This window comes from Cheilinus undulatus, linkage group 21, assembly GCF_018320785.1.
Source record: "Cheilinus undulatus linkage group 21, ASM1832078v1, whole genome shotgun sequence".
Taxonomy (NCBI): domain Eukaryota; kingdom Metazoa; phylum Chordata; class Actinopteri; order Labriformes; family Labridae; genus Cheilinus; species Cheilinus undulatus.
This window is the reverse complement of record NC_054885.1, coordinates 8,492,213-8,518,161: the sequence shown is the minus strand read 5'-3', so window position 1 is coordinate 8,518,161 and position 25,949 is coordinate 8,492,213. Positions and strand designations below refer to the sequence as shown.

Below are 25,949 nucleotides of genomic sequence, written 5' to 3'. Positions count from 1 at the left end.
AACAATTATAAACTTTATCAAACCCACACAACTAAAACAGAACTGAAACCTCAATTTTAGGTCATTTTTTCTCCAATTCCCTTTTTATCAACCCCTCTGTCTCTCCTGTCCTCCTGCAGAAGAAGATCATGATCATCATCTGCTGCGTCATCCTAGGCGTGGTCCTGGCGTCGACTATCGGCGGCACGCTGGGCTTCTAAGACGCTCCACTCCCTGCCGCTGTGACGACCGACATCGACCAACCGTCCGACCGCCAGCAGAGAAAAGAAACACCATCAACAACAACTACACAAAAACTTGAAACAAAAATGCAAGACAGATAACCAATCAGCTAGGAAGAGATAACAATCCAGTCACAGATAGGAGGAAACACCGCAGGGTTGGGTGGGGTTCAAAAAACAATGACAAAAAAAACACAATAAAAACGCCATCACATTATAGCTGACTTAAATACATAACATATACAAAAGAGGGTACAAATAAACCTACTATTTATTACAGATGTACATGTAAATGTATTGAACATATGAAGCAACACATGGGTTAGCTACCTGTAAAAAATTATGACTTATAATATTACATATACTTGTTTGTTTATTTTGCTTTTTTTTATTATTTTCTAACAGTTTTTTTCTTTTTTTGGAGTCTCCGAGGACAGTGATGGTGACTGCTGCTGGGTGGGAGTTCTGTAGGACGGGCATTCCAGAGCTTTATTTTCTACTTCCTTGCTTTAATTTCATCGCCATATTCCTGATTAACGTGCACGGATGTTCAACTTTACAAAGACAAATCCTTACATAGAACATTCCGGCGCTCTAGAGCTTTGTGCTACAAAAGATTCTAGCGGAACAGAGAGCGGTTCCAGAATGCTGTCAATCATAGGAATGTCATTCTAGAATGTTCCAGAATGTCATCTGTAATCATGGAATATTCTAGAATCCTGTAGTTAATGCTGGAATGTTCCGGAATGTTCTGGAATGCTGTCCTTCTAGACGAGCACCCTCTGGCTTTGGCAGAACCAGCTTTGTTCCCTTGTTTGTAAGAGGGAGGGACAAACATGGCTGTTGGCTCAGCCGCCCTTTGTAGAAGACCTCTCATTGGTTGCTTACTCCTATCATTCACCTCCGTCAGCCTATTAAATGAGCTCGGAATGGCATAGCCAAACCTGTCAAATAAAATCACAAGGAAAAAGGTGACACGCGCCCACTGAAGTATTTTCCACGGCCAGATCAACTGGTTGGGAAAACACCATGTCGTGAGGGGGGGGGTGTCATTAACAGTGGCAGGTTTCCACGACAAAAACCTCCCCTTCTTGTCGCACCTATCCAACCAAAGAGCAGGGGGAGGGACGGCCATGGTTTTCCTGCTGAATTAGATGAACTGCAGAAAACTTTGACAGGTGAAAGGTGGGAAGGAGGGGGGAAGGAGGGTTTAAAAGAGGGTGTGAGGAGCCAGGCGGTCTATCTATGCAGTCTAGATAAGAGGAAGACGACTTGTCCCGCCTTCCACACCCAAGAGAGCCAATGAGGGTCAGGGGTTCAGCACCAATAGGCTCATCACATTAATCAATGTAGAGGCCGACCGTCATCTCCGAGCTGTCACAACTGTTCTTCCGGAAGATTCTTAAAAACGAAGAGAACACATAAAACAATAACGACAAACTAAAACATAGCATTTTAAAACTAACAAGCTAGACAATTTGGACAGAAGATGTAGAAACTCTGAAGATGCTGGCATGCCCTGGTTACCTGAGTGTCGTGGAAATAATTTTCATACTTTATGGGGAACATTCGTTGCTTCGTCGTTCCGTGGTGCTGCTGTTTTTAGTGCGTGCATGACGTGTCCCGTGATGTATCAGCCTGACATCATTTAGCAGTTACTGTTCAGTCCGGTTTGATGCATTTGCCCGTTTCCTCCCGGCATCCCCTCCATCTCCTGACTGAGTGTGCGTTTGTGGATTGTGGTGTTTTATTCAATTGATTTTAACTGCCTCAGTCGCATAGGTGCTACTGAACAGAAGAGGCATTTCCCGTTGGTGGATTGTCTCTGTGAAAGGCGGAATATGTGACACACTTACTCACATATCCACTTATGTTCACAACATGCTTGAACGCCTCATACATATTATGTTTCACACAGACACACCAATTATTCCCCCCTAAATGTACAACACTTCTTTGTGTTGCACATCTTGCCAGTGCTTCTTTTGGACTGGTTTTCTAGCATGCTATAGCATTAGCTTGTGTTCAGTGTGGATCATGTAGAAGCTGCTTGTCAAGCTAAAGTTTACTTTCCTTTTTTAACGCTTAATATCAGACACTTTCTGTGTGTCTGAGCAATGTTGAGGAAAGAGTGGCATTCAAAGACTCGAATTGTGAAAGCTAAATCACATATCGGAAAGTCAAAATTATCTTAAGAGCACTTTACAGCATCTCAAAATGTAATAGGAGTTTCTAACAAACTTTTTTTTAAATTAATCTGCCATGATGGTAGAAAGTGAAAAGGCTAGTTTGCCAAACCAACTCTATCAGTAAGACATTTCCAACATTTCCATCCTATTTCAGACATGCATAGCCATGATCATTTTTATCTATATATAAGAATATGTTTGCATTAGCAGCTATCAGTTTGGCAACCCTTTTCCATATAAATTAAGCTAATCAAGAAGCTAACGTGCTAAATGTAGATCAACCAATCTTTGAATCCAGGATATTTTGTCTCGGGTGGGGTTTCTGTCCATCAGTTTAAAGCTAATGTACAATTTGCACACAAGAAAACCTAGAAAACACTGAAAATTTGGAAATAAACTTAAAATTTCACAAAGAAAGAAGAGGTTGAAAAGTTGGCGCATTTTTTTAAAGGAAAAGCGACTTTTTGCCGTGGAAACATATTTAGTGAACAACCAATGATGTATCTAGATTATTACTCTAAACTAAGCATCCAGAAGCTGCTACTTTCGGTTCTTGTCATTACCCAAACTTCATGGCCACAGGTGGAACAAAGATCGACTGGTACGGAGTTCTGTCTCCTGGCTCAGCTCATCCATTCTACCCTGACTCGTGAACAGCCAGGCCATTGTTTACCTCCATTCTCTAAGACTGTAAACCAGCTAAGCCAGGCATAGCATACTGTAAAATAACAACTGACTTGTGGTCCTCCTTCATACTTCTTTCGAACGCAGTACTGCCCTCTTCTTCTGCAGTGGTTCTTTATTTTCTTCACAAGTAGCACCACCTACTTCTCAACCTCTTTGCGCCTGATACTTGCATTACAGCAGCGGGTTGACACGCACAAAGTCGCATGTCCTTTTGCCGACTTTCTAAAAATTCTACATTTAGAAGGAGACCCTGCTACCGTTATTTGGTGGATGTGCAAACCTCAACACTGCTCAAGACTGGCACAACATATCTGTGTTGTGTTTATATTTATAGTACAAGCATGTTTTATCAGTTACTATTTGATGTCACTCAACTGTGTTGCTTTAAACTGGACACACTGGGGTGTATAGCATTACTAGACAGTATCGTGACTCTTGTTTAGTATTTTAGGGGTTTAAGTAGAGAGGGTTGCGTATGTACAGGCTCTGTGATACGGAGGTACGTTGCTTCTGTTGAGGCCTGTGCGAGCAATCCTGCACCGTCACTGTCAAGATAACATCGACCACAAGAACTACCTTAAACTCAGCAAAATCAGTCTATAACTTCTATTGGTGTCGAAGCAATAATGTTAGTTACATTTAGGTTTCATTTGACAAAAATGTGTTAGCTAGCTCGCTTGCTATGTCAATGTTCTGCCCCAAGTGAAGTGTCTTTAGTTGTGAAGCGCAACCATGAGAAATTCTCTGGTTAGCTAACAAACAAAGCCATGGCTTTGCTAACACACCACCACTTTAGCTTTTTTTTTTTATATGCTTACAGTACTGCTAACTGCCAGAACAAAGTGCAGACATGAAAAAGTAGTCACTGTTCTGTTAAAATGTGTGTTTTCTCGGCAGTCATAATAGATAGCGCTTAGTTTTAGATGTCTGTGATGCTGTGTAGTTGCTAGGTGAAATAAAAGACGAGAATATTTTTAAGATTTGTAGATCTGATTCGTGATTTTTCATTTTATTTTTGACTTCCCCAAGCCAAAACTAAACTTCTGCGTTCACCAAAGCTTAGCAAGCACCCCAAACCCCTCAAAGCAGCAAAATCCAATAGATATTTGTTCACAATAATTGTCAATAGATATAGAACATATTAGCACTTTTCTCTGCAGCTGTATTGTCAATGTTCATGGCTAATTTAGGTGCTTTTTTTTTTTTTTTTTTAAACTAATACACACTGAAACTGTACACTCAACATAACTACATTTCCCAGATGTCTTTGGGCCCCCTTAGAGCTGTACATTTTGGATGTTTCAGGCAAAATTTTGGGAAACCAAACCGACATCCATACATTTTTCCACCCATTCATCATGTGCCAGTAACGTCATAAAGTCAGCCACACTAACATTTATTGAGTTTCATGTTCCTCACGGTGGATGGTTGTGAAGGTGACGTCACGGTCGTTGCAGTAGTCGTGCATTGCTTTGGCGGCGGCAGTTGTGTTGGACTAAATCTGCGATGCAAGGATGCTGTAGTAGCACCAGCCAGCTTGTTGAAAGTTGCGTTTCTTTGCTGTATGTGTGCGTATTTTTTCTGTAATCTTCCTGTTCCTGTCTGATAACCTTCCATCAAGTCCCACTGCCCCCCTTTTGGCAAAGAAAACACAAGACTAACATTACGTAATAAAGGGTAGGTTATACATCTCGATGAGGGCTAGGAAGTTTGTCCAAGTATTCAGCCCCCGTGTCCTTTTGTCTTCCCGCTTCCTGTTTGTGTTGTAGATGTTTGGTTGTAGAAAAAGACGACATCGAGGATCGGGAGTCTGCCCCTTCCCCTCCCCTGCAGAACCTAGCCCATTCTGTTGAGTGTAATAATGATAATAATAATAATAAAAAAGGCATGCAAAAGCGTTGTGGAGTTTGCATGATGGTGTTTTTTGTACCCCAATCTCAACCTGCCCTCCATGTCGCGCACTTTACTTCTCATCGGACCTGTCTTTGGTTAGCACGTTACCTAACTACTCAATTTTTTACGTCAACACTTTGGTATACCACAAAAACACAAGCTTTGTTTCTTTCATTGCTGGAACCAAACTTTGTGAGTGTTCTGTCAAAAAACTGAGTTGATATTAAAACTTGTGAAAGCATAATTTTGGAAACCCTGTCGTCGACTTGAGCCATTCTGCTTCCCCCACCCTCCTGACATCGACCTCCAATCCTCCCACTAGGTTTTTGCACCTCCGTTGGCATCGATTTCTGGCCTCCATGGCTGTTTTGTATCTTTGTGGAGGAATTACCCTGCAAATGTTTAAGTCTGAAAACCTGTGGGCCAACCTCCCGTCGACCCCTCCGCCCAGCCTTGTGTGCAGCATGCCTTCCTTCCTGTTCAGTCAAACAAGATTGGTGCATAAATGTGTGATTGTTTGTGTCTTATTGTGTCAAAGCAGCACGAGTTTGTTTTAATGTGTGAAGCATCCAATGGCAGGTTCACGGGTTTCACAGCCATTCGATGAATTCCTCTTTATTTCTTTGAGAATTCTAACAAGAGATAGGACATCAAAAATCTTTATGGACGCCATGATCACTGTTATTTATTGAAATTTAAACCAAAGCGTTTTCTGCCCTCCCCTCATGTGTTCTCAAAATGTTCGCCGCTATTATCAAAGAGCACAACGCGTGTCAAGTTTACACTGAGATGTTCGTCACAAATGGTGAAAAAATATGCTATAAAAAAAAACATCAAATGCTACCATATCTATCAAAACAACAGCCCTGCCCCCCTGCCCACCACCAGCCCTCACTGCATGTTGGTCTGTACGCCAATCAACCCAACCCGATAGTTATCTCACGCCACAACGATGTCTAGCACCACACCCCCTCTCCTTTCTTTTCCACATGTTGATGTTAGTTTGTGGTCTGATTTAGTGCACAAATATGACAAATAATCATCTGTATAAACAATTAGCATATGTACGCTTCTCCTCCACTTTGAGGCATATACGGAGACAATGGTGGTGCTTTCTTATTCTATTTATTAATTGCTGTAATTCTTGTTCTTTTGGTGTCATTTTCTGTACAGCTTATTGGTCTCTGTGCTCATGCTTAAAGGGCAATGCCACTTAGTAGGTTTTAAGGAGCTACCTAGCTACCTAACCTCTTCACATATAACTCTCCTTTAAAGTCACAAATTGTTATGTTTCAAAAGTTGGGTTAATTACCATAAGCATCTTAATTTTCCCTCTTTTCCTTGCTTTATTTATGGCCTCCATGGACCTTAACTCTGAATGCTGCAGCTAGCAATTAAATGATAGACTTTAGGTTAAAAGAAGGTAAAAATTACACCAATATGACCCTTAAGACAGTGGTTCTCAACTGGTCTGGCATCAGGGCCTACCCCCACCTCCTTACAAGACCCAAGTTTTACTAAATGGAACAAAAGAGACAGGACAAAAGAAATACATACAAGACAGTAAGGAAATTTGGCAATTTCTGGAGGAATTTTCCAATTGTCTTGGGAAAACCAAGTTTCTTATCCAAGAAAAGGAGATACATAAATTAAAATCTAAAGAAAAGGACCAAACTAATCTTAATGTCACAAGACAATAGGGATGTGATGGTATTAAAATCTCAAGGTACGATAATACCACAGTAACGTGTCCATGGTACCGTACCATGGTAAACAAAAAAATCCCCTAAACAACAAATGAAGACTTGAAAAAGTGATGTTGACATTTATCAAACAACAATTGCACTCTGACCATTACATTACGTGCAAAAAAGTGCCATAGGTGTGCATTAGGCTCGAGCGTGTTTACTTACCTTCTAAAACCTTCGTTGTCCACCATTGAAAATAGCTGAGGCTCTTTGGTGATAACTCCACCGATGCACTTTGTGATCTGTTGAGCCCTTGCGCTGTCATGGGGAAGTGGGATTGTGAGTGCAAGTCTTCTGGCCTGGTCAGATTCTGCTCTTTGCATCTAAACAAATTTTTCAGCTCCTGTAACTTGTATTTCTCTGCAAGTGCATCACCGCAGTCCGGCAGTGTCTGCATATTGTTTTTTTTTGTTTGTTTGTTTGTTTTTTTTGTTCTTTGCACGACAGATTTTAAAAGTCACTGGAGCCTTCACAATCTCACTCGGTTCTCCATTGTCACTCCATAATTTCTCGCGCTGCAAGATCAAGCCAACGAGTGGAGCGCAAAAGATTGATAGGTGCGCAAGGGCCAATGGTAACTGTAGTTCCCACTTCCCATTGCTCTGATCAGCTACACTCTTTGCTCTAGATATTTACAAGATATTACTGAGAGGCTACTGTTACTTCTCTACAAGAAAACCTAAGAAAAATAAAATGCTGATGTTCTGTACTCCCACTTAAGGCTTAAGTACAACTTTTTTTTTTTTGCCTCATACTTTTCAACCCACTTTTAGGTCCAGGGACCCACCTCCATAAGATGGTGGTTTTCAGCCAAGGCATACCTGAGATCAAGCCAAACCATATCTATTTCCATGCACAACAGCCTTTTTAATTCCTTTATAGTATCTTAAGTCATTGTACAGTTATAAGTAAGGATGCTGGTCATACAGATTACCAAGACACACCTAGACTTGCCTCAATTGAGAACCACTGCCTTAAGAAACAGTCCTCTATAGCTAGATGTTAGCATTCTAAGATAAGTCTTTTTGCTTTAAACTTCTAAATCACGGTCACGTTGTCTTCTGACTTTTCTCTTTGGCTTAAACATATCCTTATTCAGTAAAAATATCAAACCATGGATGGATCATAAGAAGCTTTTTGTTAGTACAACGCCCAGACTAGCTAGCTCCATGAGCCTACAGTGAGCATTTTCCTTTGTGTGAGGACGGACTGCAGCCTTGTCAACTGAAGTTACATATGTAGGGAAGAATATATATATAAATATATAAATATAAATCTTACACCAACACACTGCATTTCTATAACTGTATGTACATGGCTTTATAGCCATTTCTGCTTCTGTTGGCTGTGTACAGTTTTTGCCAGAGCAGGGTACAGAAAGCGGGTAAAAATCATCCGGAGGAAGTTTGAGTACGACATCAAGACTCCAAAGATCAACTTACCGTTAGCTGAAGTAACGTTGCATTCTGTTTCACACAAAAACAACATCTTATCCCCATAGTATCTGATTATTTTTGGCACAGCCAGTTATTTTTTAAGCAGCACGGTCGAAGGCTGATGATTTAAGATCATTGCTTTTTCGTTCCGTTGATGTCGGACTTCGAGACTCTTCTCTACGATGATTTTTGTCTTCCTGAAACAATTTTCAAAACCAAAACCTGTTCAGTGCCCTGCTCTGGAGGATTTCTTTGTCTTTATTTTAGTCGTGGCTCAAGCAGCCATGACATGATTTTTTTTAATGTGAAGCTTCACCCATAAGTCTCTGCTCTCCTCATTGTTCGAGACAGTATTTCAGTTTGTATCAGTGTTTTTTTCCCTAGTGGGAGGGGTGGGATGAGTCAGGGAAGGGGGCCATAGAGATAGACCACATGGTCTCTGCCATAGCAAGTAGAAAAGACAGTTAAATATTGTTATCATTATTATTATTATTATTATTACTATTATTGTTATTATTATTATTATTATTATTATTACTATCATAACTGACAATTAAAAATGCAGTAAAACATTTGCAAAAACCCACAGGAGAGCGAACGCTTCACACAAAGTGATCAAACTAACATAAAAACATAAGAAGGGAGGTTATGATGATTCTATAATAGCAATGATTTAAAGAAGTACAAAAGGAGTTATGTTATCATAAATAATAGTAGTAATATTGAATATTGAATGCTCGCAATTTTGTCAAACTGAAACTGGATTCTTTGTGTTATGTAATTATTGTAAATAACTTCAAAGAGAGAAAAAATGACTTGCATGTCTATGTATAAATCTACTGAGATATCTATTCCCGTCAAAGTTGGCACATAGTTCGATCTCTGTCCTTTTTTGCCTCTTTCGCTTTCCCCTCACCCATCCTCACCTTCGACGACGCTCCTTTAACTCTCTCTCTTCGTGGGTGAGAGAGGAACAGAGAGGAAGAGAATCATAGCGTCCAGCGTCTTCGTCTGTCATGCTCAATTCAGACGCCGCGTTTACACCGGTCCGCCGAAATCGTAACTCCACACTGGTGAGAATAAAACATCCAACAGTGGAGGAGAAACACTGCTGGACTTCTATTGTCACTCTGGGGTCTTCTTTCTATTTGGTAGGAATCATTTTACATAGAAATGAAGCGGTTTCTGTGGGCTCTCTTGACAATTTTTGCCTTTTTTGGGTGTGAACGTGGCTACAACCATGACTCCGTCCATCATCCCAGTTCCAGAGGCGCCGCTCACTGGCTCCTCTGATGAAAGTGCTTCCCTCCATATTAGGAAAAATCAACCCCGCCTCCAGGGCTTTCCACGTCACGTTCCCCCTGATCACGTCGGAAGCCCTGTTAGCGGGTTTCCGAACTCTCTCTCCCTCTCTGTGGCGCTCTCTCAACCACAGCTAGCTAGCTTAGCAGCAACGCTTTGTCTCTACCTGCCTGTTTCCCCCGAAAACAAGTCCTACGTAAACGGTGAGCCATTTTGCTTATGCAAAACAAGTCTATGCTGATTAGACGCAGCTCTAAGATGCAAAAAAAATCAGTATTTTGATAAAGCATTCATCCAGAAAACAAAATCTCACGGCACCATCTTCATGCAGCGCTTCTTTAATTCATCAGTGATTTCATAAGAACGCACAAAAAGGCTCGTACGCCACTTTCATTTGTTTCTGCATCCACTCACCAGTCTTCCTTTCACTGTTTTCTTTCTTTATTCCAACATCTGAGTTCTATTTCTGCAAGCTCCAATCTGAATACATCAAATTAGTGAATACACTCGACCAAATTCTGAATGTAGTCCGAGGGCAGCTTTTTCGCCTATAAAGTCCCAAGAGTCACCATCTATCTCCAGGCCCGGTCTCTAGCCTCACACAGGCCTACCGTAACAGAGCGTGCAATATTTAGAGAAACAAGGGCTTTCTTCATGACGCAGGAGCGACGTCAGAGCTCAGACCTCCTGTATCGACTCTGTTTATTTTAGCAGCACCCTTCGGATCGCATTTTTAGCGCCGATAGTTAAGAAACAGCGGCCATCTTTTGGGGGGAAACGGCAGGTGAGAGATGGAGATGTGAGGTCATAGAAAAAAATCCCCAAACTTTAAAAAATCAAAAAGAGGACAGGGCCATCGCTCTCCAGACGCAACTTTGACCGGAAATGCAACTTGTGTCCCGTTTTTTTTGTGTGTGTGTATGTGTGCGTAGCGTAATGTAAAAGCGATCTGTCCCCCCCCCTTCCCCTCCCCTCTCTGCCCCCCCATCTAAAATAAAACCCCCTCCCGACCCCTCTTTCTCCCTCCAATCCCGCCAGCCCTGTCTCCCCCCTCCTCCCCCCCTCTCTCGTACTGCTGTTGGCTGTTCTGTTTAGTTCATGTGACGTGCCAGTATTCCCCCTCCCCTCTATTTTACCTATTTGCCTCCCCCATCCCACTCCCCCTGCCCCATCTCTCTCTTTCTCTCTCTTTCTCTCTCTCACTCCCTCTCTCTCCTCCTTCCCCTCTCTCTCTCTCTCTCTCTCTCTCTCTCTCTTCATGGATCTTTAAGATGACAACTCTATGCAGATGCTGTCTTTTATAAGTGTGTCAAAATTTTAATTTAAAATAAAAACTTAAAAAAACAAACCCTGACAGACATATTGAAATGAAACAAAAAATGAATAAAGAAAAGGATTGTTCAGTGTACTCCAGCTGCCTGATGGGATCTTTATTGCTCCGTTTCTTCTGAATCACTCACTTTCTCTCTTTTTTAAATTCCCTCTGGTTTGGAAACCTCTGGATGAACTCAGCCTTCAAAATAAAAGCCACAAAAGCATCAGCTTTGTATATTACAAACATTTTACTACCAGAGCTGAGGGATAGGAAACAAGGTGAGTTTATCATTTGAATTATTGATAATTATTAATGTTTTATAAGAACACTGAATGATTATTGCTGAAAACACTATGTCTGATGGGTGAAATCTTAGTATTTTTGAATGAATTATACAGCGCTTATAAAACATATTCACCCCCTTGGATGTTTTACCCTTTTATTGATTCTATAAACCAATAATGGTCAACATAATTTGGCTTTTTTTTTTTTTTTACCAAAAAAAAAATCATAAAAACATATTTAAGGTCAAAGTGAAAACCGATTTCTACAAAGTAGTGTAAATTAAATAAAAATAGCGAAATGGGGATCACCTGAGAGCAGTTAATGTGTCTGATTGTAGTAAAAAGATGCAGTGTCCAGTGCAGTGTGTAAGCCTGAAGAAGTTCTATCCACACACATTCAGTGCTGTGATTGCAGCCAAAGGTGCATCTACTAAATACTGACTTGATGGGGTGAATATTTATGGAGCCACTTATTTCAGTGTTTCCCAACCATTTGGGGCCTATGCATGCTTTTCTTCTCAGAAGACCTTTGTATAAACTACTTACTAACTGCTTTATCATGGTTTTTGTCAATATTTGCAAATCCAATTTTGGCAGCCTCACAGCAGACAAAGCCTCGCCCACCTAAGATCTTTGGCACCCCCCATGGGGGCTCCGGACCCCAGGTTGGGAACCAATTACTTATTTTACCATATATATTTTTAATTTAATTGATATTACTTTGTAGAAATTGGTTTTCACTTTGATAGTTATAAGTTTTTTGTGTTTCTTTTTCACTGTCTAGAAAGTCATTGTGAAGAAACTGCATTACATTCAATCTCTTAGAGAAACAGAACTATTTTTCACACTATCTTGTCCTGTAGGTCCCTCTTCCTCGGTTAATTTTTGTTTCCTGTCTCACCATTTTGTCTCACAATACCTACTGATCATTGCAACAGAGGAGAAACAGAAAAGACCCTTAGCTGAGAGATTCTGAAGGTCATCGTGCCATATCTCAAGTACAGTATCATGTTTCATTATTGGTTATCACAACCACAGACTACAGAGAGTAGTTGAGAAAATGAATAAGATTTGTAGGCTTTTTATTTTTACAAATTTCTGTCTTAAACAATCATCATTTCTTAGGTCTGGATTCAAATTAACTTTTCATATCATTAAAGTTTCTCAATTGTGACCCCATTTCATGTTTAGAGAGAGGTGAGTAAAAGTAGTTCACATTAGAATATTGAAAAATAAAGCTTAACTGTTTCCTTTAACTACTCTGTCTTTTAAACTGAGATTTACTTCTGGTTCAGTGACTGCTGCTCCACTGTCCTGGTCAAATCTTTACAAAGAATCTTAATCAGACCGTTTATCTCTGACAGCCACTCTCACAGACCTTTCACCTTTCTGGAACTTTCTAAATAAAAGTGGATTATGATGTTAAGATTTACGGTAAGGGTTAAGGTCAAGCTTGGGATACCAAAAGTTTGAAGTTAAAAACCTGACTGTCAAAACCTGATTCCAAAACATTTAATAAATCCAAGTAACCAGTCTGCTTACTGTAGTTAAAGCTCGCCATCCATGAAAACATTCTAGTACAGCAATATAGCTTACAAAGTTCCATGAGCTGCATAAGCTACATAGATAACAGAACTACGGAGTTAACATAGCTCAAGCTAAGCTCACAAAGCAGTGTAACCTATGTATCTATGAAGCTAAGTCAGCTTTAGCTACATTTGCTAAGGCTAAAATTGCTAAAGCTAATTTTTCTATGTAGATAGCATTGCTACATAGCTAATGTAGCTAGAACTAAACTCACAAAGCCATCATATTAACCATGTAGCTCGGTTAGCTTTAGATTCATTTGCTGAAGCTGGTGTATCTAAAGCTAACCTAGCTACATAGATAACAGAGCTAATGTAGCTAATGTAGTTAGAGCTAAGCTCACAAAGCTGTTATAAAAGCTTAATAGCTTATTTAGCTCTAGCTTCATTTGCTAAAGTTCGTGTAGCTAAAGCAAATTTAGCTATGTAGATAACAGAGCTAAGTAGCTTATTTTGCTCAAGATTAACTCACAAAACAGTTATTGAAGATATGTAGCTATGTTTTTTTTACATAGCTAAGTTAGCTTAAGCTTCGCTTTCCAAAGCTTATTTAGCTACATAGGTAACGGGGCTATGTAGCTAAAGATAAGCTCACAAAGCAGCTATGTAAGCTACATATCCACATAATCTACATAGCTAAGTTGCTCTAGCTTTATTTGCTAACGTTCATGATGCTAAAGCTAATGAAAGGTTAGTTAAATAAAAAAACAGAACTATTAAGCTAACCTAGCTAAAGCTAAACTCTCAAAGCTGCAATGCTCTCTATACTTTTATTAGCTTCTGCTACATTTGCTGAAGCTCACATTGCTACATTGACCTGTATAGTAATGTATAAATTACATGGCTAGCATAGCTACGTCAGCTTAAACTAGAGCTAACCAAGCTAAAGAGAGCCACCACTCTTGTTACAACTTCTAAAACTAATCAAAATTAGACCTCTGACAGTTTTCTCTGTTTAAGTCATTAAATGTCTGTAGTTTGTAATGTTTTCAATGTTGTTATTTCATGAATATAACTGCCCGATTTTGTTTATGAATAAAGTTGTCTCTTTTTATTTTAAACTGGAAATCTGTCGTACCAGCAAATTACGGCACTTCTGTTCTGAGAAACAGGGTGTTTCAGATTAGCGGTCTGCGAGAGTAGCAGTCAGAGATGTATGGTCAGCAGACAGAGTCTTCTTGATTTTATACCTCAGGCATAAATATGTAAATATTTAGACAAAATTAACTCCTTTATGTTTTTTAAAGATTGCTAGAATTGTCTCCTCTTTAAAGGAACCAAATAAAAGGGAAAATATGTTTTGTTAAGGGAATGATATGACGATAATGCTGTATGTGAGAGGAGAGGTTTATGTTAAGTGATTATCTGCGATATTTTTGGCCCGCTAGAGTATCAACATTTTCATAAACATTGTTTTATAACAGTAGAAATAAATGCCATCTATAATTATTTGTATCACAGAGGCTATAATACAGAGATACAATGATAATACAGCATCTAACCAAACAGCATCAAGAGTCTACTGCTACACTTCTACAACTCTTTTTGTAAAACGCCATTTTGCATCCCCGAACAAAATAATCCAGAATAAAATTGACATTTTCCATCATCAAATAAGCCACATATCAGAATGAAGAGTGTTATTTTGTTTTGCTCTGGACCAGCTTTATATCTTATCATTACAAGATTAACACATTCCAAAAAAGTTGGAACAGAAGCAGGTTTACCACTGTTAAATCACTTTTTTGACTCTGTAAACGTCTAGGGCCTGAAGACAATAAGTGGGAAAGAATTTGACTCACAATACCTCAAGATTCTTACTTGACAGACTTCTGAAGATGCTCAACAGTGCAGGAGATATTTCGAGCTTTGGTTCTGTCTGAAAAATGTCCTTTTGTTTTACATTTTGGGGGAATTTTGACTATTTGATGGGGCAGCTGAAGAGAGATAGGAAATATGCTAGAGAGTTAGGACGAAACTGTGGCGAGACCAAGAAGTGATTCCACGACTAATGTGTCAAGGACTACCGCCTCTTCACCCGCTCCACCAACTTAGCCACACGGGCACCTGTGCCGCTCATTTTTTTAATAGTAGACAGGTCTTGGCTGCATACAGGCCAGTCTAGTACCCATATTCTCTTATTGTGAAGCCATGCTGTTGCAACTCGTGCAGAATGTGGCTTGTCATTGTCTTGCTGAATTAAGGTGGGACATCCCTAAGAGAGACATCATCTGGACGGAAGCAACTGTTGCTCCAAAACCTCTATGTACCTCAGTATTAATGTGGCCTTCAAAGATGTGAAAGTAACCCATGTCATTGGCACCAATACATCTGCACATCATCACAGATGCTAGCTTTTGAAATTTAAGTTGATGGTCCTTTTCTTTTTCATCCCAGAGGAATTGAAGACCATTATTTCCAAAACTATTTGCAATGTGGACTCATCAGACCACATCACACTTTTCTGCGTTAGGTCAGCGATCTCATTCCACTAATTCTTCCACAGACTGGAAATCCTCCCACTATCTTGACTGTACACAACTGGGTCTTTCAGAGGTGCACCTTTGATACCCAAACATGGTACTATCAACTGTTAGCTGCTTTTGGAGTATGCTGCAGGCATCAAATTCACAGTGTGTGTATATTTCCAAAAACAACAAACGAAGCTCTCCACGAAGAACCGTCCCCCAACCTCCCATGAATGTCCCCCATGGTGTCCATCCACATTTTGTCCAAAATACTTGAAAAATCTGTAAAAGAGCTCAACAGACTCTGACCTCAATGCTCCCCAGAGGAAAAGGACGAGTCCTTCAGCATCTAAAAACATTGAGAATCAACAGTTTGGATCTCTGCTGATGCAGTTAACAATTTTACAGCTCATCAGTGTCCTCTGCTTCACATTTATACAGCATGAATGTCTACACAAGACAAGAAAACACTGTTTTTGTCCCTGTTGTGCTACAATCTAAAATCCTACATGCAAGTCCATGTCAACTTCCTCCAGGTTCCCGTGGATTTCCATGAAAAGTGGTGTTACTGAAATTGCTCTCAACAGATAGGAGATACCTGACTCCATCTGAGTTTGTTGTTCTCAGCTCTGTGTTTACAGTGACTGAACTGTGCTTTTGCTAGCTTATTTAGCTCCCTCCATCATGTAGAGAAAGACGGATATGAGAGGACTGGCCAAAGAGATCAAGAGATTTTATTAAGACAAAGAAGTGCTGCACTGGGACAGTAGGTTAGGGTTAGGCAAGGGGGAAGTGCAATAAGGGACTGAGGGTGTGTGACAAAAAAGTTTTGTTTTGGTCTGCAAGACTGGAGCTAAAATGTGGAGAGGAGACGCATGTGTAAAAGTGAAATATAACTGTGCATCTACTCTGAGGAATACATTATACCTTGAACTGTGCAGCAATTATTATGATCTAAACCTCAGATGTTACTCAACCCTGCTCAACCAAAGAGCCACACTGTTGAAAAATACTTCGTAAGAGTCACAATATACATAGTGAAAAGTAGCAAAAATGGCTTGAAGTAGCAATAAAGATAAGTTGAAGGTGGCAAAATTGGCCCAAAAGTGGCAAAAACCTGGCAAAAAAATAAGGAAAACCTAACTAAATGGGCAAAAAGCAGTCAAGAGTGGCAAAATAGGGCAAAAAAAATAGGAAAAAAAGTGTTATTTAATGGCAAAAGGTAGCTGAAATGGGCAGAAAACGGTGAAAAATGGTGAAAAGGGGCAAAGATGGGATAAAACTGTTATAAAGAAGTTGCAAAAATTGGCAACAAAAAGAGGAAACTAGTGGTATGTAATGGCACAAGGTAGCTTAAATGGGCAAAAAAAATGGTTAAAAGGGGCAAAAATGGAAAAAGTGGCAAAAATGGGCAAAAATAGGGGGAAAAAAGTTGCATTTAATGGCACAAGGTAGCTTAATTAAGCAAAAAAAAATTGTGAAAAGGGGCAAAAATGGGATAAAAGTGGTAAAAATGCGGGGGGGGGGGGGGTCATGAAGAGGTAGCAAGAATGGGCAAAAATAGGGAAAAAAGTGGTATTTAATAGCATAAGGTAATGTAAATGGGCAAAAAAAATGTTTAAAAAAATTGTGAAAAGGGGCAAAAATTGGATAAAAGTGGTAAAAAAGGGAAGAAATTACCATAAAGAAGTAGCAAAAATGGGCAAAAATAGGGTGGAAAGTGGTATTTAATGGCAAAAGGTAGCTTAAATTGGCAAAAAAAAAGTGAAAAAATAGTAAAAAGGGGCAAAAGTGGGATAAAAGTGGCAATAATGGGGAAAAGTGTCACAAAGAAGTGGCAAAAATAGGGAAAAAGGTGATATTTAATGGCAAAGATAGCTTAATTGGGCAAAAAAAATGTGAAAATGGGCAAAAATGGGATAAAAATGGCAAAAGTTGGATAAATGGGATAATTAAGTTTTGACAATAAAAGCCTTCTGTATAATTCTGGTTAACAAAATGATTAATGTGATTAATTTCTGAGGTCAAAGTTTCCCTTTTCTAAGGTTTTCTGGGGGAATAATATTTTAAATAAAGACATAAAAGAGCCACACGTTGAGTATCACTGATCTAAACCCTTGAACAGACCAAGCCCTAAGGCATCCTGACCCTATCTTTGGTAAAAAGGGAAGGTCGACGTCTACGTAAAAGATCCGGATGGGATGCTGAGGAAGGCAGTAGACTTCTCCCCCCTCCAGTGTACCTTCATGTGGTGCCTCAGGTTGGACCGTGATGAGAAGCGTTTGTCACAGTGCGGACAGGAGTACGGTTTCTCTTTAGTGTGGATGCGACGGTGGCAGATGAGCACTGAAGACACTCTGAACGACTTGCTGCAGTCGGGGCACTTGTAGCGCTTAGGCTCGGTGTGGATCCGTCTGTGGTTCTTGAGGGACATCAGGTTGAGGAACTCCTTCTGACAGGAGCTACAGAAGTAGTTCCCAGTCTTGTGGCTGTTCTTGTGGTTGAGTAGGGAGCTGGCATGGCGGTACGAGCGTCCGCACTGATCGCAGATGAAGCTCCGGGAGATGCAGGCCGGAGCCACCGGACTCAGACCTGAGGAAGACAAACACCGGGGTTGAGTTCAGACCAAGTGTACTGAGGTGAACTGTTACACAAGCTGGGAAGTGATTCAGAGCTGATGTGACACATGATTGACAGAGGCGTCTAAAAATAAAGACCCCCCTTTAACCACGACTGCAAAGTCCACCTGCAAACCTCCGGAGTCCATCAGCAAAAGTCCACTTTGTTTACGGAGAATCACTGAGGTCTGCAGCTTCACAACGACATCTTTCAAGAAAAACACACTTAAGAAGGGTTACGTAAAGAAACAGTGACCAGGAAGGTGACACAGAAATCTGAACATTACACTCATATTACAGACAGTTCAAGTAGAAATAGACTTGTAGGTTCCTCATAACTTAAACTTTCTTATGACAAACACAAATCTGTTTGACACTTTTACTAAAACTGTTCAGATCTTGTGAGAACTTATGTGAAAACAGTTCTGACATTTACCGAGCACATTTAGAGCGAGTAGAGTTGTAAAGGCAGTTCTCACATCTGCATAACGTAGGCCCATTTCATCCTCTGTGCAACAGAGAAGATGGAAGAGTGTCTCAGAAAAAATAAAAACATCCACAGTAGCAGGATGGACTCCATTGCTGGCTTAGAACGTAGACAAAAGGTTGGAATAGCTGCATCTTCATCTTTCTACTTAGCAGCTTTCCAGCGACTGTATTTGGCTGACTGCTATGCAACTGTGCTTGAGCATGGAATAATGCTGCTGATGTGAAATCAGATCAGCTGGAAAAAGGAGAGAGTGGAGCAATCATGCTCGAGCACGGTGCAAAACAGTCATGCTTTATGTGAAAACGCCCTAAAATGCTTCTTACTTTACTAAACATCTTTCTCTGTCAAGTTCTCTTCATAGAACAACACATATCTAGTCACTATTTTTAGTTTTCTATTATGATGACAGATTTTTTTCCCACTATAATAGGCTTCTATGTAAACAGGCTTACTTCACCCTAATATAATATGATGTCAAGGAGAAACTGTGGGTTTACTTTGACATTTTTTCAACAGTCAGAAAAACAGTAATGAAGTGTTAACAGAGAGGAACGTGCTTTTCAGAATTAAACAGACATAATTAATGTTTACAAGCAGAATAAAGGGATTATTTTGTCACAGTTTGATCCCATGAGGCTGTTTGTCCGTTGGTTTTTGAGCTGCGTGACGAAAAGATGTCACAGACGGTCTGACCACAGGTCACATCAGACAAGCCTACCATGAATCATTTTCACACAACAACACAGAAAAAAGTCAAAGCAGACAGCAGGGCTGAAAGATTTCAGAAAATAATCTAACTGCAATTTTTTTTCCCCAATATTACAATTCAATATGCAATTATTTCTTAAGTTCAATCAAAGTTAAATTCATTCTATACTATAACCAACACAGTATTAGATGAATCTAGGGCTGGACAATTTTGAAAAAAATATCTATATGAAATAATAATAATAATATATAATTGTGATGATTTGGACCCATTTAGCAAATTGAATATGAACTGCTGTATTAAAGGGACTAATAATTGTATTATAATTCTGGTATTTAATGAGAAAAACATACAAAGGTGAAGAAAAAAGGATATTTGTTTGTACAGTATTCTAAAATATGCCACTAGAATGATTGCATGATGTGCAATTTATAATGTCTCTGCTGCAAAAAAGTTTCAAACTGTGATTTGAAAATTGCAGCAGGCCATATTATGATTTAATCTAATTTGTGATTAATTGTCCAGCCCTAGTAGACAGGAGACTATTCAGACAGGAAGCAAAGGTTTCAACCATATTGCAGGATTTGTGCCCAAAAAAATTTTTGGAACCATTTATTCTTTTTTTACGAAGCCCCAGACATGACATGGTAAAAAAATTTAAATTGTGGCCACAATATAGCTGGAAATAAAATAGCAGGAAAAACTAATTCATGGCTACAAAATACTTATTCGTGACCATGAAATACTAATCCGTGGCCACTAAATAATTATTTGTGGCCACAAAATAAGTATAACATGCGCAAGAAATACTAATTTGTGGCCACAAAGTAGGTGTAATGTGCGTACGAAATACTAATTAATAATATTAATATCATTCCTGGACAGCTGGGTAAGCAAATCAAGCGCACCTTCCTATCCCGGCATCCAAGTCGTACCTAAGCCGGTAAAGCAACCTGGCTCTCAATATTCTGTTTAAATGCCTCTCGGTAATAATGGTTCCTTGCAATGCCAGGCTTTTCCGAATGTTTTTGTAGCTCACTCCCAGCCTAAAATAAAATTCATACTATCCCTGTCCATCAGCTTCAGCCCCTCTACTGCCTCTACCTTAGACCTTAGAGAAGGTTTGCCCAATTTACTTACCCAGCTGTCCAGGAATGATATTAATATTATTAATTAGTATTTCATGCGCACTTTATACCTACTTCGTGGCCACAATTTAGTATTTCATGTTCACGAATTAGTATTTTGTGTGCACGTTATAGCTATACTGTGGCCACAATTTAATTATTTTTTGACCATGTCATGTCTGGGGCTCCGTATTTTTTTCTGTTTATTGTACAATGAAATTTTCTCTGCATGACGATTGGCTGCTGTTATATGTTAAAAGTTTAAATGAAAGCAACATAAACATTATATCTGATGCAAACCCTAAAAAGACAGTATCGTGAGGCTCGTTGAAACACAAGGCATGATTGCTTAGCTTTGCCTAGTAGAAATAACAATGCGTCTCTTTTGGGATTTTGTTTAAAGCTTTTCATTCATTAGTAATCATTCCCTTACATCATTCCCTTTGACCGCACTGTTTCCTGCTCTGGTAATCAGCTGGAACGGGCGTCTACTCATGTAAGCTCTGAGCTAATCCCTTTCAGTCATGACCTCTCTTAATCCAATCATCCTGAAGCTCTGTTCTCTTTCCTCCACAGTCAGTCTGCTGTTTCAGTGTGACTGCTGCAACCCTCCTCCACCCCAGCCACTTCCATTACATCTCATTGGTCTCGGTGTCAAGCTCCTGGGAAATCTGCTCCTCAGAAGTCTATTACTCATCTCATCCAACTCCCTCCATCACCACCACAAGTGTCTAGACTCCATCGTGATGTCATACTGACATCACGATGGAGTCTATACACCAAAGACATTTCACAGATTCAAACATTGCCTAACATTTCCAACCAGTGTTTTGATGTTAGATGTACAACAGTTTAACTCTTTATCAAACCCAAACTTTCATGTTCAAATGCAGGACAGGAAGTAGTGCTTTTACGTTTTGGTGTAAAATATCCCAGCTGTGCTGTGATTACTTTAATTCAGGCTCCTCCGAGTATCATAACTGTTAAAACTGTAGGATAAATAAAAATATCAATCAGTTTTAAGAGATGAAGCAACACAACTCAAAAATGTGACTTTTTCTTAGTAAAGCATAAACCATTTCATATTAGAGGTGTACTCATCAAAATAAATCGATTTTTTTTATAAATGTTATGTCTCTGAATGTTGAAAACCTTAACTTAGATTATTATACATATTATGAAGTGTGCCTTTCTAGGATGCTTGGGCATTTCTGCCTCTAGAGCATGGACTAATAAAGAATTCTAAGCTGTTGTCAATGGAGTTACATGACGAAGTAAGAACTGCAGATACAAAGTTATATTCAAAAAATTCAGAATGGTATCTTCAATAATATATTGGAGCAGTGATGAACTTCATTTACATCAACGTGGCTGCAGGGAGACTTTACAGTGGCTTTACCAAAGTGTGCCGAAAGGGGCAATAATGCATGAGATCAATCATGATTACAAAAATGAATGCACTTAAGGATCTTCACAGATTCATACATTAATCCTAATAGCCCTAACGATATCTTATCTATGCAAACATAAATTAGTTTGACTTATATTAAACACACTCGGCAGCCATGATGCTTCTGCATAGTTAACAGCTTCTAGATCTGCATTGTTTACCTCACACATCCAGAGAGGCTTCTTCCATATTAGAGATTCATTCAAGAGCACCAGACTGAACAGGTGTACCTAATAAAGTGACCTTTAAGTGTGAACCAGAGAAGAAAGTGTTGAAGGCGAATGCATTAAAAACACCGACCTCAGCTGTATGTTTTCAGCTATTTATTTTCAGTACTCAGCAGTAAGGGTTATAGTATATGGACAAGTTTTTCTGTTAAGAAATGAATTATCAAAACATAGTTTATAAAAGTGTATAGTAAGCATTACATATATATGCATGGAAACAAAATGTTAGAACTTAAAAACAAAAAAGGGGTTATAGTTGTTCCAAACCAATCTTTTCTTCTTCTTCTCTCTAAATCTACTTGAAATGCAGGCGGGAAAGTGTGCACTCGGAAAGCAAAATCAAACATGGTGGAGGAGGAAAATGCCAAAATAAAAGTCGAGAATGTACAGTTATTATTTCTGTGTTCTAGATCAAGATCACATCGACTCCTACAGCACTTGACGGTCACTGCACGGCTTTGACTTTTTATCTTTTTTCTTTTTTTAAACTAGCACCAGTGCTCCTGAAAACGCTGACAAACTGTGGTTTTAAACACACACAGAGGCTTCCAAATAGTCATAAAACGCAATTAAATATAAGGAAAAAAATAACACCAATAAATACAAGAGGTTACCATAAAAGTGTAACATAAAAAAGGTTCAGATGATGAGGACTTAATGCACTCCGATTCAAGAGGAGGGTCACTGAGTCGTCCCTTTTCAACGCAAGTTTGACTTGTGAAACAGGAAGGAAGGGGGCGAAGACCGGGACCAGGGGGGTAAGGTCAAACTCAGTGGAGATAAATATGGAGGGGAGGGATGATGGGAAGGCTCGACTGAGAAAAACCGTCACAACATCACTTGGTTAAAGGCAAGAAAAACACTTTCCATTGTGTACAGTTCCTAAAAGTTCACACAGAGTCTCAGAGTGTCCATCGTCTCCACAGAACTGGGGCATTGTGGGTAGAAAGGAGAGGGGTTTACATCAACACAGCTCTAAACTCACACATCCTAAAGACTAGCGCCGTCCATTACAAGTGTTAATAGTAATAATAATAATATAAATAAATGCATTACTACAATGATGTGTCGTCTTTTCTCCTTATAAAAGAGGTTCTGTAGAGAATACAGTCAGAATACGATACGATACAGGATCAAACAGAACAGAACCCATCAATATACACCTCTCCCTCCCTTTACTCCTCCTGTTTTTACTCTTTATTGTGGTTTCTTTCTCCTTTTTTTGGCCTATATCTACATGTGCAGCGGTATATTTGAGATAAGGACCAAGACGGGAATGCGACAAGTATCAAAAACCATGTTTTTGTCTTGTTCTCACACAGAATCAGACAGACAGAGAAAGTGACAGACAACGTATACCATAGCTGTAAAATGAAAAAAAAAAAAAAAAAAAAAAGTTGGTGTCTGTTGTCCAGACTTTGAATTGCACTTCCACCATAATAAAAATAAGAAAAATATCCAAATTATCAAAGCAGCCATGTTCCTGTGACGATTTGCACAGGGCGGGAAGCTCAAATGTTATCATGTCATTCTGTAAAATTCAAGGTCAACAAGTAAGAAGATTCTGACGGCTGTTTTGATTTTATCCCCTCCTCACTGAAAAGCATCAACAAAAACAATGGAATAGAATAATCCATAGGGCTGAGTGAAGACCTGTGATGTTAGTCATGTGACCTGAAGCACATCATCCGCTCTGATACCACTTATCAGTAATGCTGCACAATCTAATTGCAACTACAATTTCAGGCGGTGCAGTTACTTAATTGCATAAAAGACTGCAACTGTTTTGCATTAAGCAGAACTTGAAAGATTTAAATTAATATCCACAGAAAGGCCATTCAGTTTACAACAGTGCCATTATTGCAATTCATAGAAGTACCTTTATTTTCTAAAAAGGAAATAAAAATTGTGGGGTTTTTTTTAAAGCAATTTGATGCTGAGAAATACACACTACAAAATTGCCACAATTTCACTTGATACCCAAAGCAAGTAGACTCATGATACCACTCATGTATTATATCATAACAGCGACAATGTCTAGTGTAATTATATAACTAAACTGCATGCATGTTCAGGCTATAGGTGACACTGCTACTGTCACAGATACACCGGCATGATGCTCGAGGCAGAAGCTCAATTACACAAGGCTGATCCTAGGTGAGTGGATCCACACTTTAAGCACCACCTTGTTCCATTCCTCGTTACAGCATGGCCTGTTCATTTATAGACATTCCAACTGTTTATTTTACAGATTCACTTATGCGCTGCAGTGTGGGAGAACCACAGCTCTTTTAGTTTAATCATATGTAACATTCGTAGAGATAGTCCGGTCAACTAATGTTACTTTGAACATCATTAGAAATGGCTGATGACATTTCAGTAACAAGTTTATGAAGACACAAGTGGCCGCTGTCAGAAGGCTGCACAGTGCGATTTCTGAAAGACCCAAATAAGAACAAAGAAAATAGTTTATTTAAATTAATAAATACACATAAAGGCACTTCATTTATCTGTTTTAAGTTACTTTTTAAAATCTAAATCAATGGCTAATATTAGCTTCTATCTAGCTGATTATCAAATATTTTTCTAACTTGAACTGTGGTCCAATCTCTCTATATTTTCCTTTAAACTCAGTTACTTCACATTTGGAGAGGGATAAAATAGACTCTTAATGATTTCATGACTAAAAACCCCCAAAAATAAAGTACAACATGATCGCATTTTAGTTTCCCTCCCTAAACGTAATGTGACATGGTGACATGTCAGTACAGATTACCATAAAATCTGATGTATAAGCTAAACTTCTAATGACTATGGCCTATACACCAGGATGATCAGTATACCAGTATAAAGTGCTGAGACGCCTAAGGTCATTACTGCCACTGTCACACTTTGCACGAGATTGACAGAGTCCACACCTGCAGGGTTTGGCGCCCTTTATAACTGTTTCCCCCTTGTTTGATCATACTTCTTCATTTAAAGAAAATGGAGTAATACCATTAGGTAAATAATCCTTGTTGAGTGCTGGTTTGACTAAAAGGCCCTGTCCACACAGAGACAAATTCAGGACTAAATGCAAAAGTTTATCATATCGGCGTTTCATCCACACATAAATGGCATTTTGGGACGCCATAAACGCTACTTTTTGAAAACGGGTCCCAGAGTGAACAAATCTGTAAACGCTTACCGTTTTGTCTCTGTGTGGACAGCCAACCACATCTTTCTTGATAGTTATGTCATAAATACCACAGCCCACTTAAGCCATATACACGAGTCAAGCCAAAACAACAATGGCAGAATACAGGGTTGTGTTTGTACTGCAGAGGCTACTGAGCTTTTGCTTTTACAGCAAAATCTGATGCTCCTTTACCACCACTGCCAACTACAAATGGTCATGGAGAACAGCATACACCAGATGTTCTTAGATCCACAAAGGAGATATGATATTATAATAGATAATATGTATGCGCCATAATCTTCTCTCTTTTGGGTGCATTTCCATGGCAGCATTACAGCACCACCTACAGGCTTGGTGTATATACTACAGCGTTTTCTGTGGTTCCATACTTACGCGAACATTTCCTGAAACAATCCTGTGTTTACGGAAAACTTTTTCAAAACGAACAGAAATAAATCATTTTCATCTCTGTGTGGACAAGGCCCAAAACTCAACTCAAAAAGGAGGGGGGCAGAGGCACTCGCAGGCTGCAAGTCTGTCTCACAAAAATCACTGAGAGCTCAACTACCGTGTTATAGTGGCTGGTAAATGCAAAAATCCCAATGGGCAAAAACAGATTATACTAAAAGAGTGATGCAGCTGCACGGGGACTGTATTTTGAGGACTTGGCTAAATGAAATGGAACCTATCACACAAAAAGGAACTTGAGACTGCGGCTTATTCACCAGGCGACTTTTACTCTGGATTTTAAGGTATTTTTGCAACATAAACTGTGGTCCAGTCTCTCTCAAGATTTTAAGATTCCATTGATTTGTAGTCATTTTCCTATAGGAGAGGGAAAAACACAGATTGTTGGACTAGATAATAGATTATTAGAATCTGACCTTTCAATTTACGGCCCAGAAAGTAAACATACATGGTAGCATTTTGGCTCCCCACCCTAAGTGTTATGCCATATAAGTACTGTAGTAATCTGGTCCATTTTGTACCTTTTTGGCATTGTTGCAGCCCAAATTTCCCT

General features: G+C 39.3%; 1 protein-coding gene across 1 annotated transcript in view; it reads left to right on the top strand.

Moving 5' to 3' along the window:
• The window catches only part of stx1b (syntaxin 1B), a 115,198-nt gene extending 104,380 nt beyond the window's left edge, over nt 1-10,818 (top strand). Inside the window, exon 10 of the mRNA XM_041778279.1 lies at nt 120-10,818. Coding sequence (XP_041634213.1) covers nt 120-200 — 81 coding nt within the window. The 3' untranslated portion in view covers nt 201-10,818. The remainder of the gene's footprint in view (nt 1-119) is intronic.
• Nucleotides 10,819-25,949: the final 15,131 nt, after the last annotated feature.